Raw genomic sequence first — 14,026 nt, 5'->3', positions numbered from 1 at the left:
AAGAACAGGATATAAACTGCTGTGGAACTAGTTACAATGCAATATGCCATTGAAATACAATGTTAACACTTTTGTGCAAATAAGTACAGTTGCACTTGTTTTTTTCAAATGTGTTTATTCTGTAGAGGAATGAGTTACATGTTTAAAATGACTGGTTAATAGTGCTATTTTGAAGTGCAATGTCAGCACTATCTTTTTCCCTGCAATTTCAAATGCACTTGTTTTAATAAATAAATACAGCGTTTTAAAAGCATACACAATCTGTGTAAATATATTAGTCTGTGGTTAAACGACTTGAAAGGACTCGAAACTCAAAATGCAGGACTTGGGACTTGACTTGAGACTTTCCAGTCTTGACTTTGGACTTGACTCGGACTCGCCCTGTCTTGACTCGGGACTTGACTCGGACTTGAGGGCAAAGACTTGAGACTTACTTGTGACTTGCAAAGTAATGACTTGGTCCCACCTCTGGCAACTTGTCCAGGGTGTACTCCGCCTTCCGCCCGAAGCAGCTGAGATAGGCTCCAGCACCCCCCGCGACCCCGAACGGGACAAGCGGTAGAAAATGGATGGATGGATGGATGGATGTTTTAAAGGTGCAGGTTTGGGAGTAAACAATTAAAATTTTACGTTATTCCACTAGTGGACGCCAAAGCATTTCATTTACAAAAGCGCCTTACAGTATGTCATGTGCTCATTGGTTACTACTGTCCACGTGAGTGTGTAAAACCGGAAGTAGTGTGTCAAAGGCGCAATTTCATGTGACTTTGAGTCATGTGATAAGGTCATTCAAGTTCAATCGAAAATGTCATGGTAGTGTAATAAAATTATGCACCTAAATTAAATAATGATTTATTAAACTAACATGGCAGCACGGTGGAAGAGGGGTTAGTGCGTCTGCCTCACAATACGAAGGTCCTGAGTAGTCGTGAGTTCAATCCCGGCCTCTGGATCTTTCTGTGTGGAGTTTGCATGTTCTCCCCGTGACTGCGTGGGTTTCCTCCGGGTACTCCGGCTTCCTCCCACCTCCAAAGACATGCACCTGGGGATAGGTTGATTGGCAACACTAAATTGGCCCTAGTGTGTGAATGTGAGTGTGAATGTTGTCTATCTGTGTTGGCCCTGCGATGAGGTGGCGACTTGTCCAGGGTGTACACCGCCTTCCGCCCGATTGTAGCTGAGATAGGCTCCAGCACTCCCCGCGACCCCGAAGGGAATAAGTAGTAGAAAATGGATGGATGGATAAACTAACATGTTGATTTGAAGACATACCAAGAAACAGCACTGCAACACTAATTCTATTATCAATGGACTATTTTTAGTCCTTGTCAGCAGTGTCATAAAAAAGAACACATCACTCATGATAACAATTATAATAAAGATTATTTATTTCCAGTGTTCTTCGAGGGAGGACATTGCACTTATGTTTGTGCTGGCGAGATGCTCACAGTCGCAAACACGTGCAACTACACAAGATGCTTCATATGTTTGAAGACCGGGGATAAACTTTCTACATTTTCAATGAAACTGAACACAAAACAGAACTAAAACAGAAATGTGGTGGAATGAGTGTTGCGGCTCATAAAAACGGTTAAAAACGGGGGTGAAAAGAGGCACTTTTTCATTTTGGAGGATGAAAAACAACAACGCACATTTCCATAAAATGTCCTTGTTGGGAAATTTGGGAATAGAAAAGAACCGTACCGAGTATTACATACTCCAGTATCAGCGATTCATTACATTTCATTTTATTTGATAAAATTTTGTGTTTTAACGGTCAAGCTAATCTCTGGCTGTTGTGACTGTGCTGCGAAAAAAGACATTCCCGCAGCACCCAGCTCAGAATGCAGCCCTCGCTTCCTCCCACGGAACACCACATGGACAAAAGCACTGGGAAACCTACGGGAAGGGCGAAAAATGAGGCAAATTTTACCACCATCTGGGAAGACTTTCTACAAGATGGTGGCCACTGAGGTTGTTACTCCACACCAAACACAACCAAGTGTCTGCCTTGTGTACTGGGAATAGAAAGTGTCCGTCCTCAAACTGTTCCCACATAGTTGGAAGCATACAGAATTTCTTGTTTACGAGGCGTGTCCCAGTACTTGTGCCCAAGTAGTGTGTCTTCAAGTACATGCAATGAGTGTTAGTCCAAGTTGGAAAGTCGTACATTCTTCATTTTTTTTTTTTTTTTTTTTTTTTTAAAGGGCGGAGCCTCTTGCTTCAATGTGCAGGAGAAAATGTGTCTTCCAGTCTGGCCAGCGATTCTCATAATTAATAAACTCTGCCAGTAACAATCACGGGAGCTGTACACGTTATTTACAGTACGTACATAAACTTTGTAAAAAAAACATATTGTGCAGTTACCACATTCGTACACATTCATCCTCATGTCACTACCGGGTCAGAGGTACTGGTAGAAACGTGAGCGGACCACGTGCGCCCCCGACAGTTTGTGAGGGTGCGCGTCATCCCCGGGCGAAGCTTTGCTTTTGCCGTTAACAGGCGGCTGCTCCGGTGCCGCCTCCTGGGCGTCTGTGTCCTCGGGGACGGCTTTGGGTGCCACATCCGCGCTCTGCGGCAAGGCCCCCCCCTCGCCTACACCACCGTCCCGGCACCGCTCCCTGCTCAGCCAGTCCCGGATATTGAAGTCGTGAGAGGGGCGTCTGGGCTTGAGGCGGTCCACAGCCAGCAGCTCTGCCGTCTGGTCCATCCCGCCCTGCTCCCGCCAGTCGTTGATGGCGGCCAGTTCGGGGAAATCTCTCTGGCCGCCCATGGTGTGCCTCCGCCGGATGTTGTTCCTCCTGCGTCCATCGGGGGCGCGGCTCTTCTGCGTAATCATGTCGTCGGCAGATGCGCGTAAGTGGAGCTTGAGGCGCTCTGTGATTTTGAGGTGCCAGGAGGGTTCCGAGCGCTCCGACTCGCTGCGAGATGACGAGCTGAGGCTGCTGGTGGACCGACCCTTCTTCATCACCTCCAGCACCCGGGAAAGCCGCGTAGAAGACTCCGCCCTGGCCTGGCCACGCTCCCCGCTGCTCGCCTCCACCGACGACTCGCTGTCCGTCTTCTGTCTGAGCGACCACCTGCGAGAGAGCGTGTCGCATTCGATCATCTTGTGTGTCGGGAAAAGACGCCGCCCTTCCATTTTGGTCGAGGCGTCCCTCTTGGCGGCGCCCCCTGTCCCCTCTGGTTTTTCCTGCACGGGACAAGGTGTGGACTGGCTGCTGCCGCCCCCCGGAGAAAAGACCGGGAAGTCGCTCTCGCTGTCCGTCTCCATGGGTCGTCCCTCGCTGACCAGCTCGCTGCGTTCGTCGTCCGCCTCCTCGCCACATTGCAGCTCTGGACTCAGCGCCATGGACTCCGCTCCGGTCAGGAAGGTGATGGATGAGGTGGTGGAGTAGTCCGAGGTGATGGAGCCCACCTCTGCCTCGACGCCCACTGCAGATCCCGCCTGAAGCTCTGCAGTCGACCTTTTAGGCTGTGAGCTCGGCACCGACGCTCCAGAGCTCATGGTGCCCAAATCGGATGTGTTGGATGGCGGGTCGGATAAGGAGGCTTTTCCCTGAGGAGCACCCTGGTAGCTGATGTTGGGTGACATATTTGGGGAGGGGTGCTTATGATCCCTCTTGGCTTTGGGTGTCAGCTCTTTGTCATTCTCCTGCGTCTTCCGAGTCTCGCCATGAGGGTCCGCCTTCTCCACGGGGATTTCCTTCCTGGGGAAAACCGCATCCAGGTCATCGTCAGAGCTGCTTGGCTGCGCTTTCTCCTTGGACTTCTTTCTTTTCCGGCTGGCTGCAGCAAAAATGGAGGAGACCAGGAGATCTCGGCTGGACTGGTCCTTCCCTGAGCCCCAGGAACCCTGCACAGAACAACCCACATCATTGTCAGAAATGTGCATTCACACCTGAGCACACCACCTATGTCTGAAAATGTGTACTCCACCTGCTCCTGTGAAGCACCAGCAAAGCAGACAGAGAGAGGAACATTAACCATAAACTTATGACCGTAACTATGGCAACCTTAAAGAAGCAGTAGCATGATAAAGGCTGATAAACATCTGGACTAAGGCCCTGTTTACCCTGCACGCCAAATCTGATTTTCTTGCCCTAAGTGACACAAATCGGATTTGTTTTGCCAGTCTAAACGCTCTAAAGTGCTATAAATCTGATCTTTTCACATCAGATTCAGGCCACATTAGGAGGTAGTCCGAATCCGATTGAAATCTGATCTTATCAAATGTGACTGCAGTCTCAACGGCAATGCGACCTGTATGTGACCTTTTCGTCACTGATGTCCGTGTTACCTCTACTTAACAGCCATAAAAAATTAATAGAACCCTCCCAAATATATTACACTATATACAGTATGTCCATTCATACATTATATTACTTTAATTTATTTTCACGTAAAAAAACCAAATATTTTTAAGGTGTGCCGACTTTTATTTCAATTCTTAGTAGTAGTAGCAGCGACTAGGGCTGGACAATTTATGAAAATTTAATTTAGATTAGGGCGACTCACAATTATGAAAGTATTATATTTGGAAAATAACGATTAATGGGCTGTTAACGGTGGATTAAAATTCCGGAGCTTGTGACAGTGAAACGGATGAGGAACAAATGAGTGAAAAAAAGAGTGTCTACTAGGGATGTCACCATAGTTGCTACTTTTTATTTAACGCAGCGCTAGTATGCCTAATCAATAATCACTACACTCAACAAAAAAGTAAGGCATGTTATTTCCGTGTTAACGTGACCTCAGACAGAGTCACATAATTGGCCAATAAAACGGAATCCACTGTTGAATATCAGGGAATCTGACATACATGTGAGTGAAATGTTGTCACTGTGAGGAGAAGAAACATTTGTTTGGGAAAATAATGTGTCCCGTAGCATTGACTTATCCGCAAAACACTCCCTCAGCCCCGTGCTGAACTAAACAATGGGGACACGGCCCCTTGAAATAGCGACTAAACTACGAATCTAACGCTAGCTAGAACAATTCATACACCCACAACACATCTCATCTGATTGTGTTGTTGTGAACGACATCATCGTTACATTAATGTACAAAGAGCACTCGCAACTTGAGAGGCGCTCTCTTTTTCTTTTAACAGCCTCATGTGAGTCGCATTTTTACTCATCGAGATGAGAACAGAAGCACAGCACACTTTCCCCTTTTACAGTAAAAGGGTGGTGTGCCGCATCCGGTCTAACAAAATGAAGTTTTAAAAATACTACCTTGCACGAGCATAATGTACTTAAAGCACTATTATGTTTTGACCTAAAATACGGGTCGAAATTGTCTAAAAATGTATTGCAGCAATAAAGGTGAGGAATTATGCATTTAATTAACAAACATTTTATTACATTTTATTTTACACAAAATGGTAACATAGATGTAAGAGGTAAAAAAAAATGAATTAAAACCAATTAAAATGGAAAAACTTTTATTTTTTTTGTGATATTGCTATTGTTATTTAAATGTATTGTTATTGCAATTATGTTGGTGGTTTATTCGTTCCAAATTTCTTTTTAAACTATGTTTAAATTTGAGGTTTTGGTGGTACAAAAAAATACTTGTTTTCAAATCAATGGGTAATCATTAGGGCTGCGAATCTTTGGGTGTCCCACGATTCGATTCAATATCGATTCTTGGGGTCACGATTCGATTATAAATCGATTTTTTCGATTCAACACGATTCTCGATTCAAAAACGATATTTTTCCGATTCAAAACAATTCTCTATTCATTCAATACATAGCATTTCAGCAGGATCTACCCCAGTCTGCTGACATGCAAGCAGAGTAGTAGATTTTTCTAAAAAGCTTTTATAATTGTAAAGGACAATGTTTTATCAACTGATTGCAATAATGTAAATTTGTTTTAACTATTAAATGAACCAAAAATATGACTTATTTTATCTTTGTGAAAATATTAGACACAGTGTGTTGTCAAGCTTATGAGATGCGATGCAAGTGTAAGCCACTGTGACACCATTGTTCTTTTTTTATTTTGATAAATGTCTCATGATAATGTCAATGAGGGATTTTTAATCACTGCTATGTTGAAATTGTTACTAATATTGATACTGTTGTTGATAATATTCATTTTTGTTTCACTACTTTTGGATTGTTCTGTGTCGTGTTTGTGTCCTCTCAATTGCTCTGTTTATTGCAGTTCTGAGTGTTGCTGGGTCGGGTTTGGTTTTGGAATTGGAATGCATTGTTATGGTATTGCTTTGTATTATTTTGTTGGATTGATTAATAAAAAAAATTTAAAAAATTAAAAATAAATCGATTTTTGAAAAATGAGAATCGATACTGAATCGTACAACGTGAGAATCGCGATTTGAATTCGAATTGATTTTTTCCCACACCCCTAATAATCATGTAATTAATAAACAATATGAATAAAAAATAATCGTGATAACATTTCTTTTGCCATAATAGTCCAGCCCTAATAGTGACTTCCTTGTTCATTTACGGATTATGGTCACCTTCCTTTGTTTTCCCTTTATGGAATTGCACATACAAGTGACGTTGGGGCCACATTGGGGCCTGTGTGCGTTTATACTGGACTCTGATAAAGATCACATTTTACATGCAGTGTCAAACGGTCAGCTGTAAAAATCCAATTTAGAAAAAATCCGATTCGAGCCACTTTGGCCTGCAGCGTAAACATGGTCTAAGTGAGTTCCTGGTGACAGTGAGCAGCCATGCAGGTGGAATGTTCTGCAGCATCTCATCTTTTTTGAAAAAATGATAAGCATGTGCAGCCAGAAGTGTTTGACTGTGCAATGGAGACACTTCTAACGTTTCCACCTACCTCCTGTCATCCTAACACTAGGGGGATCAACACGGGGAAGTCACACTCACCTTTGACCTGGCTGAGTCACTGGTGGGAGAATCTGCGGGCGGAAAGGAGAAGCCAGACGTTAGAGGAGGCCGCAGGGATCAGGTGAGAGTGAAGAGAACAATGTTGATGGGTTGATGAGGTGCACAATGGTGTTAAGACAACACACACACACACACAAGCAGGAAAACAGGCCATGCTGCACACAGCGTTACACTCAGCGCCACAAGCCCAGCTTACACATGTCGACACGCAGCGCCCCCTGCAGAGCCTTCAACACGACTAGCGCCAGCCCACGGCGACACTGAGTGCAACCACGGAGACAAGAAGCAAGTGAAGTGTGCACCGTGCGGATCAAACAAAAAGGAACATAATACTAATACTATAATATTTGCCACTATATGCTAGCTTTTTAAATGTTACCGCAACAAAATATAACCGATATATCTCAATAAAGTGGATAACTTGTATGTCTAAAGAATATTCAAATATTTGCTATGAATATCATATTACAATCTGTCCATGTTTTATATCCTCCTGAGCAGTGGTCCCCAACCACCGGGCCGATTGGCACCGGGCCGCACAAGAAATTATAAAAAATAAATAAAAATAAATATATATATATATATATATATATATATATATATATATATATATATATATTTTTTATTTTTTATTTTTTTTAATTTATTTTTATTAAATCAACATAAAAAACACAATATATACATTATATATCAATATAGATCAATACAGTCTGCAGGGATACAGTCCGTAAGCACACATGATTGTATTTCTTTATGAAAAAAAATAAACAAAAATTAGTTCCTGCCCGGTCCGCAGCTTCAAAAAGGTTGGGGACCACTGCTCCTGAGAAGCAGCGTCCTCTGCAGTGGACATTTGCATCACAGGGCTATTTTTTATATATTTTTTAAAAACAAAATGGACCAAATGTCCACTGCAGAGGATGCCAGGGTTTGTGTCTGAACGTTGATTCAATTTCTCAATTGTCAAAGCAATTATCCATTTATTGATTTATTTTATGCAGTGGACCCTTGTTTATCGTTAATTGGTTCTGTACATGATTGGGAGGAATTCATTCTTGAGAAGAAAGAATCATTAATTATAAATCATATGTCATATTATTTTCATAGCTAGAGCATAAAAACAGTCTATGACCTTCTAAGTACGTTTGTCTACACTATATGAGTACCCTATAGACATGGAATAACACCATTTTAGTCACCTCTACACTCTTTTAATTCAATATAGTAATGCTCCCTGAGACTGAGCCAATCAGTGGCCAAGATACCGTATTTTTCGGACCATAAGTCGCAGTTTTTTTCATAGTTTGGCCGGGGGTGCGACTTATACTCAGGAGCGACTTATGTGTGAAATTATTAACACATTACCGTAAAATATCAAATAATATTATTTAGCTCATTCACGTAAGAGACTAGACGTATAAGATTTCATGGGATTTAGCGATTAGGAGTGACAGATTGTTTGGTAAACGTATAGCATGTTCTATATGTTATAGTTATTTGAATGACTCTTACCATAATATAATGGGTTGTACTTGTATAGCGCTTTTCTACCTTCAAGGTACTCAAAGCGCTTTGACACTACTTCCACATTTACCCATTCACACACACATTCACACACTGATGGAGGGAGCTGCCATGCAAGGCGCTACCAGCACCCATCAGGAGCAAGGGTGAAGTGTCTTGCTCAGGACACAACGGACATGACGAGGTTGGTACTAGGTGGGGATTGAACCAGGGACCCTCGGGTCGCGCACGGCCACTCTTCCACTGCGCCACGCCGTTACGTTAACATGTCAAGCACGTTCTCAGTTGGTTATTTATGCCTCATATAACGTACACTTATTCAGCCTGTTGTTCACTATTCTTTGTTTATTTTAAATTGCCTTTCAAATGTCTATTCTTGGTGTTGGGTTTTATCAAATAAATTTCCCCCAAAAATGCGACTTATATATGTTTTTCCCCTTCTTTATTATGCATTTTCGGCCGGTGCGACTTATAGTCCGAAAAATACGGTACTGAACAGCGCGCTCTGACTGGTTTGGTCTCCTCTAGTGGCCAATACTACTATAGTATTGATATTTTTAGTTTATGTAGCCATTTTTATGCGTGAAAATTAGAGATGTCCAATAATATCGGCCTGCCGATATTATCGGCCGATAAATGCGTTAAAATGTAATATCGGAAATTATCGGTATCTGTTTTTTTTATCGGTGTCGGGTTTTAAATTTATTTTTTATTTTTTATTAAATCAACATAAAAAACACAAGATACACTTACAATTAGTGCACCAACCCAAAAAACCTTCCTCCCCCATTAACACTCATTCACACTCATTCACACAAAAGGGTTGTTTCTTTCTGTTATTAATATTCTGGTTCCTACATTATATATCAATATAGTCTGCAAGGGATACAGTCCGTAAGCACACATGAATGTGCGTGCTGCTGGTCCACTAATAGTACTAACCTTTAACAGTTAATTTTACTCATTTTCATTAATTACTAGTTTCTATGTAACTGTTTTTATATTGTTTTACTTTCTTTTTTTATTCAAGAAAATGTTTTTAATTTATTTATCTTATTTTATACATTTTTTAAAAAGTACCTTATCTTCACCATACCTAGTTGTCCAAATTAGGCATAATAATGTGTTAATTCCACGACTGTATATAACAGTTGATATCGGTATCGGTAATTAAAGAGTTGGACAATATCGGAATATCGGATATCGGCAAAAAGCCATTATCGGACATCCCTATTGAAAATGTTCAACGTAGGACCAAACAAAATTGTAAAAATATACCTACAAAATATGTAATGTGGCAAAACGGAAATATTTGAAGCGCTACGGTGGAAGGACGACTGTAGTGTCAAGCAAAATGTAAGCGTTAACATTTTTTCAAAAGAATACCTGCTGTCATTAGGCTGTGTAGGTGTACCTAATGTTGTGGACAATCAGTGCTAGTTGACGTTGTGATGACAAAGCAATGGGAAGGATGTGGTTGGTACAAGTCGCCATGACAACAGTGATGGTACAGATGGTGGCGGTGACAAGGGGGTCACAGAGGGGCTCGCCATATGAGAAGAGAGGACGCCACACGAGACAGGAAGTGTCGGCACTGGGGTGGATGGGAACCTCCTGGCGTCCGCCTAACGTGGTCCTCCGCTTCTCGCTCCAATTTAGCGCCAAGCCCCCCTCTAAACCCCTTTGCGGTAAAGATGGTGGTACAAGAGGCGAGTGCATACCATACTATCTCTCCCGATGGCCAGCTATGAGACAGTGAGGAGAGACAGCGGAGAGCCTTTTCAGACAGCGGCCTGCGTCACTGACGTATGTGCTGACAGAAAACCCACGCGGTACGCTGTACAGTACCGTGTCGCTGCGTCCTGTCCTCGCCGTTTTCTTTGCTCATTACCCCCTTTCGTTTAGTTTTTTTGTGCTCTTTGGCGCCTCCCGCGCTTAAAAGAACTGCGGGTTCCTGCAGACTAGACAGCTACACTGCGGGCAACAATCCTCCTTCTTCCTACAGTTCCAGCTGTCCATCACGGACATTATAGAGTCCATCAGTGACATCACAGCGTGATAGACTCCGCCCACTTGGCCTGTGTCAAGATCAGTATGTGTGAATGGTGGGAAAGCCTTTAGGACACCCGACAGAGCTTCACTAGAGACAAGAGGGATCAGAGGTGGCCTTTCACTGTAAACATGTTGTCACCTGGGGAACAACATTAGTCACACAGCACAAGCAAATTAAAGCGAATGAAGAAGCGCCGCAATTTATCGCATCCCTTCGACTTTGGGATGCAAATAAATTGAAAGCCACAAGCGCCGACATTGTCCCTTACAAAAGGATTTTAGTGAGAAGGGTTAATTCAGCAAAGCAGTGGCGGGCCGGCGTGTTACCTGATACTTCGCCCTGCGACGTGCCTGTGCGGCCGATGTTGGTGAGCAGGTGGTCGATGTTTGGGACTGGCTGCGACTCCACAGCGCTCTCCTGGTGCGACATGGTCTGCAGCAGGGTTGAAACAAAGCATCTTCAGTGGTCAAACATTGCCACCTGTTGGTTATGTTTATGTTCTACGAGCAAACAAAACACACACCACTGGGTCTCCATTGCCCTCTTCAGTGAAAAACCAGTTGTACTGTCAAGACAAAAAAGCAAAACAATCAAGTTTTTATGTATTGACTGTGTTTAAAAGGAGAACTGCACTTTTTGGGGAATTTTGTCTATCACTCACAATCTTTATGGAAAACAAGAACACATGTTTTTGTTTTTTTAATGCATTCTAACTCGTAAATAAATGCAAGCAAAAGTCTGCTTACAATTGAGCCAATGTGAGTCGCTCTGTTTTGCCTATAAAGCACTCTAAAATGTTTCATATACATGCTGTAAGTTATATATTATATATATATAATATATATTATATATATATATATATATAGTAACAGTTCATAATTAATAATATTTACATATTTACGTATTGATTTCACATACGCATCACAATGTTTGCTTTTCCCTTCAACAACATGACTAATCATGGCAGACTTCATGAGAGACAACAAATTATGATCCAAATTATGATCAAGAACCTTATAGTTTTGAGCCTGAATATAAGAAGGATGACCTACAAGTTTTAGAAGCTGTGTGCTAAACAGAGACAGCTTTAGTGAAACACTAAGCATCATGTAGTACTATTGCTAAGTGCTAAACAAGAAATACAAGCCGTGAACATGATAAAACAATCACTTACTGTACAATGTATGCTCTCACTGGTACGCCGACTGATGGGATGTTCATATTTTCCCGTTTAGATGAAGAACTAATCATAATTAGGGCTGCATCAAAATAGTTGGGGATTAATTTAGTCATCGATTCGTTGGATCTATGCTATTCGCATGCGCAGAGGTAATTACTTTTTTTTTTTTTTAAACATTTTTATTTTATTTTATTTTTATAAACCTTTATTTATAAACTGCAACATGTACAAACAGCTGAGAAACAATAATCAAAATAAGTATGGTGCCAGTATGCTGTTTTTTTCCCAATAAAATACTGGAAAGGATAGAAATGTAGTTTGTCTCTTTTATCCGATTATTATTCGATTAATCAAAGTAATAATGGACAGATTAATCGTTTATCAACTTAATCGTTAGTTGCAGCCCTAATCATAATGCTCACAAAGGGTAAAAAAAAAGGTGCCCCAAATGAGCGTCTTTTCGTGTCTTTCTTGCCATCTCCAGGTCTAAGTTGGATGTCAAAGTTGAATAACTTCTCAGTTTATGGCCACAACATTCTTCTATTCAGGTTAAAGGCATGATTTCTAATCTAGAATGATCTTTTACCAATTCAGAGGCCATGCAGTAGCTTCCCGGCTCAGTTTGTCAATATAGCAGCAGCTCTCTGTGATCATGGCACCACTAAAAGTAGTTCCTCAGCGTTAGCCCTTGTAATAACAAAAATTGCAAGTACTTGGTTAATATTCAGGTCACAACATGTTAATGGAGTATTGTTGGTGTGTTTTGGATTTTTTTTAGATGGCCTTATGGGCGCAATAGAGTACGGCATTGTTAACCCACCTCATACTTGCTGTATTTAAGACTTAGAATACAAAATAAAAATAAAAACATGTGTTCTTGTCTCACATAGGCATTGTAAATGAAGGGCAACATTCCTAAAAAAGTGCAGTTCTCCTTTAAGAATGTGTTTCTTACATTCTGAATGAGGGTCTCAACTATTTTGTACTGGTCTGGCATGTGCGTCACCATGTGGGTCATGTTGTCCTCGGTGGTGCGCACCAGCGTGGGACCGAACACGATAGCCAGATTCCTTGGTTCCATCTAAAACAAAAAAGGAATTAGTCTGAATGTGCACAACGTTCCAAAATGTAAAAAAAAAAAAAAAAGGTTACCTTGTTCTTCTCGGAGTTGTCTGCTACGGTTTTTAGATGAGCCGAGAGGAACTTGAGCGTTTCATAGTGATGATCTGGCAGCTCGTGAAGCTAAGAGAAGGCAATACTTGACATAAAAAAGAAGACGTAGACAAGGTATCTACACTAACAGGAAGTGAAAGGACCCACCAGCCTCTTAAGCACTTTGAGCCTCTCCACTGGGTCCTCTATCCTGTTTGCATCGATGAAGTCTGCATACCTATCTGGAGAGCCAGACAAAACAGATGAACACCAGCACACCGTTATATTTTACCCACTAGATACCTGAAAGAAGAGCGTACCATTGGTGAAGAGCGGCTCTGGGAGCTTTCGGAAGAAGGATTTAAGCAGACTGCTGATCACATTAAGGTCCCGCCATTTCTGGAAGAATACAACACGCTGATTAATGACTGGAAATAAAGAAGTAGCCGTAAAGGAATGCGGAAGCCAAAGACGTACATCATCCTGGATATCAATGTCGTTCATGCCCTTGTTATTCAACTCCTCCTGCATGTTGGAGATTGCGGCGTTGTTTCCCGGCACCCTGTAGATACCAGTGTACTCCAGCCCTCGCTCCTCCACTAACTTGCAGCAAACGTCCACGATCAGCGGCACAAACTACACCACACCAAACACATTTAAAGTTGATCAACAGGGAGGAGCAGAATCAAGCTGTGAGACATCTTAGTCTGAAATCAGACCTTGTTGTTCTGTGCAGGAGGACAGTCGTCTAGTCTTACTCCAAATGTGACCCCGGGAGATGGTTTCCTCTCAAAAGGTTTCCTCATCAGCCCCGGGATGCCCTTTCTCCACATCCCTTTGTCTTTAGGAGGGCTGGTGTCATCTGCAGGGAGAAACATAGCATTAGTGCAGAGCTCAATGAAGAGAAACACACACACACACACACACACAAAATTAAATGAGTGAATTATATTTATATAGCGCTTTTCTCTAATGACTCAAAGCACTTTACATAGTGAAACCTATGATCTAAGTTACATTTACACGAGACATCGCACAACCTTTGTGCATGTTTTTCTTCTCCTGTTCCGGCTTGGGGGAGATTGGACTGTGAGCTTTAGCATCTCCTTTGCCACCCAGCAAAGTTTGCCTAATGCTGAGCGACTGGCGAGACGATCTGGGCGACGCTTCCGTCTTGCTGCCTGTCGGGCTGTGGAAGAGACAAAACGTCCTTTGCAGG

General features: G+C 42.2%; 2 protein-coding genes across 5 annotated transcripts in view; one reads left to right on the top strand and one right to left on the bottom strand.

Annotated features, from left to right (window-relative positions):
• The window catches only part of LOC133609521 (threonine synthase-like 1), a 242,160-nt gene that overhangs the window by 29,479 nt on the left and 198,655 nt on the right, over positions 1-14,026 (top strand). For both annotated transcript variants that reach the window (XM_061965147.2, XM_061965146.2), the window contains exon 2: positions 6,849-6,959. The gene's annotated coding sequence lies outside the window, so the exon portion shown is untranslated. The remainder of the gene's footprint in view (positions 1-6,848; positions 6,960-14,026) is intronic.
• arhgap21a (Rho GTPase activating protein 21a) overlaps positions 1,365-14,026 on the bottom strand; it is a 137,687-nt gene continuing 125,025 nt past the window's right edge. For all 3 annotated transcript variants that reach the window (XM_061965142.1, XM_061965140.2, XM_061965141.2), the window contains 11 exons: positions 13,848-13,996; positions 13,527-13,669; positions 13,285-13,443; positions 13,128-13,206; positions 12,976-13,049; positions 12,808-12,897; positions 12,611-12,736; positions 10,999-11,040; positions 10,802-10,907; positions 6,878-6,909; positions 1,365-3,859 (listed from right to left, as the gene is read on the bottom strand). In XM_061965142.1, the coding sequence (XP_061821126.1) occupies positions 2,405-3,859; positions 6,878-6,909; positions 10,802-10,907; positions 10,999-11,040; positions 12,611-12,736; positions 12,808-12,897; positions 12,976-13,049; positions 13,128-13,206; positions 13,285-13,443; positions 13,527-13,669; positions 13,848-13,996 (2,455 nt within the window). In that variant the 3' untranslated portion in view covers positions 1,365-2,404. The remainder of the gene's footprint in view (positions 3,860-6,877; positions 6,910-10,801; positions 10,908-10,998; positions 11,041-12,610; positions 12,737-12,807; positions 12,898-12,975; positions 13,050-13,127; positions 13,207-13,284; positions 13,444-13,526; positions 13,670-13,847; positions 13,997-14,026) is intronic.

Source organism: Nerophis lumbriciformis, linkage group LG07 (assembly GCF_033978685.3).
Source record: "Nerophis lumbriciformis linkage group LG07, RoL_Nlum_v2.1, whole genome shotgun sequence".
NCBI lineage: Eukaryota > Metazoa > Chordata > Actinopteri > Syngnathiformes > Syngnathidae > Nerophis > Nerophis lumbriciformis.
The sequence above is the reverse complement of the archived record's forward strand: the minus strand, read 5'-3'. Positions and strand labels throughout refer to the sequence as shown.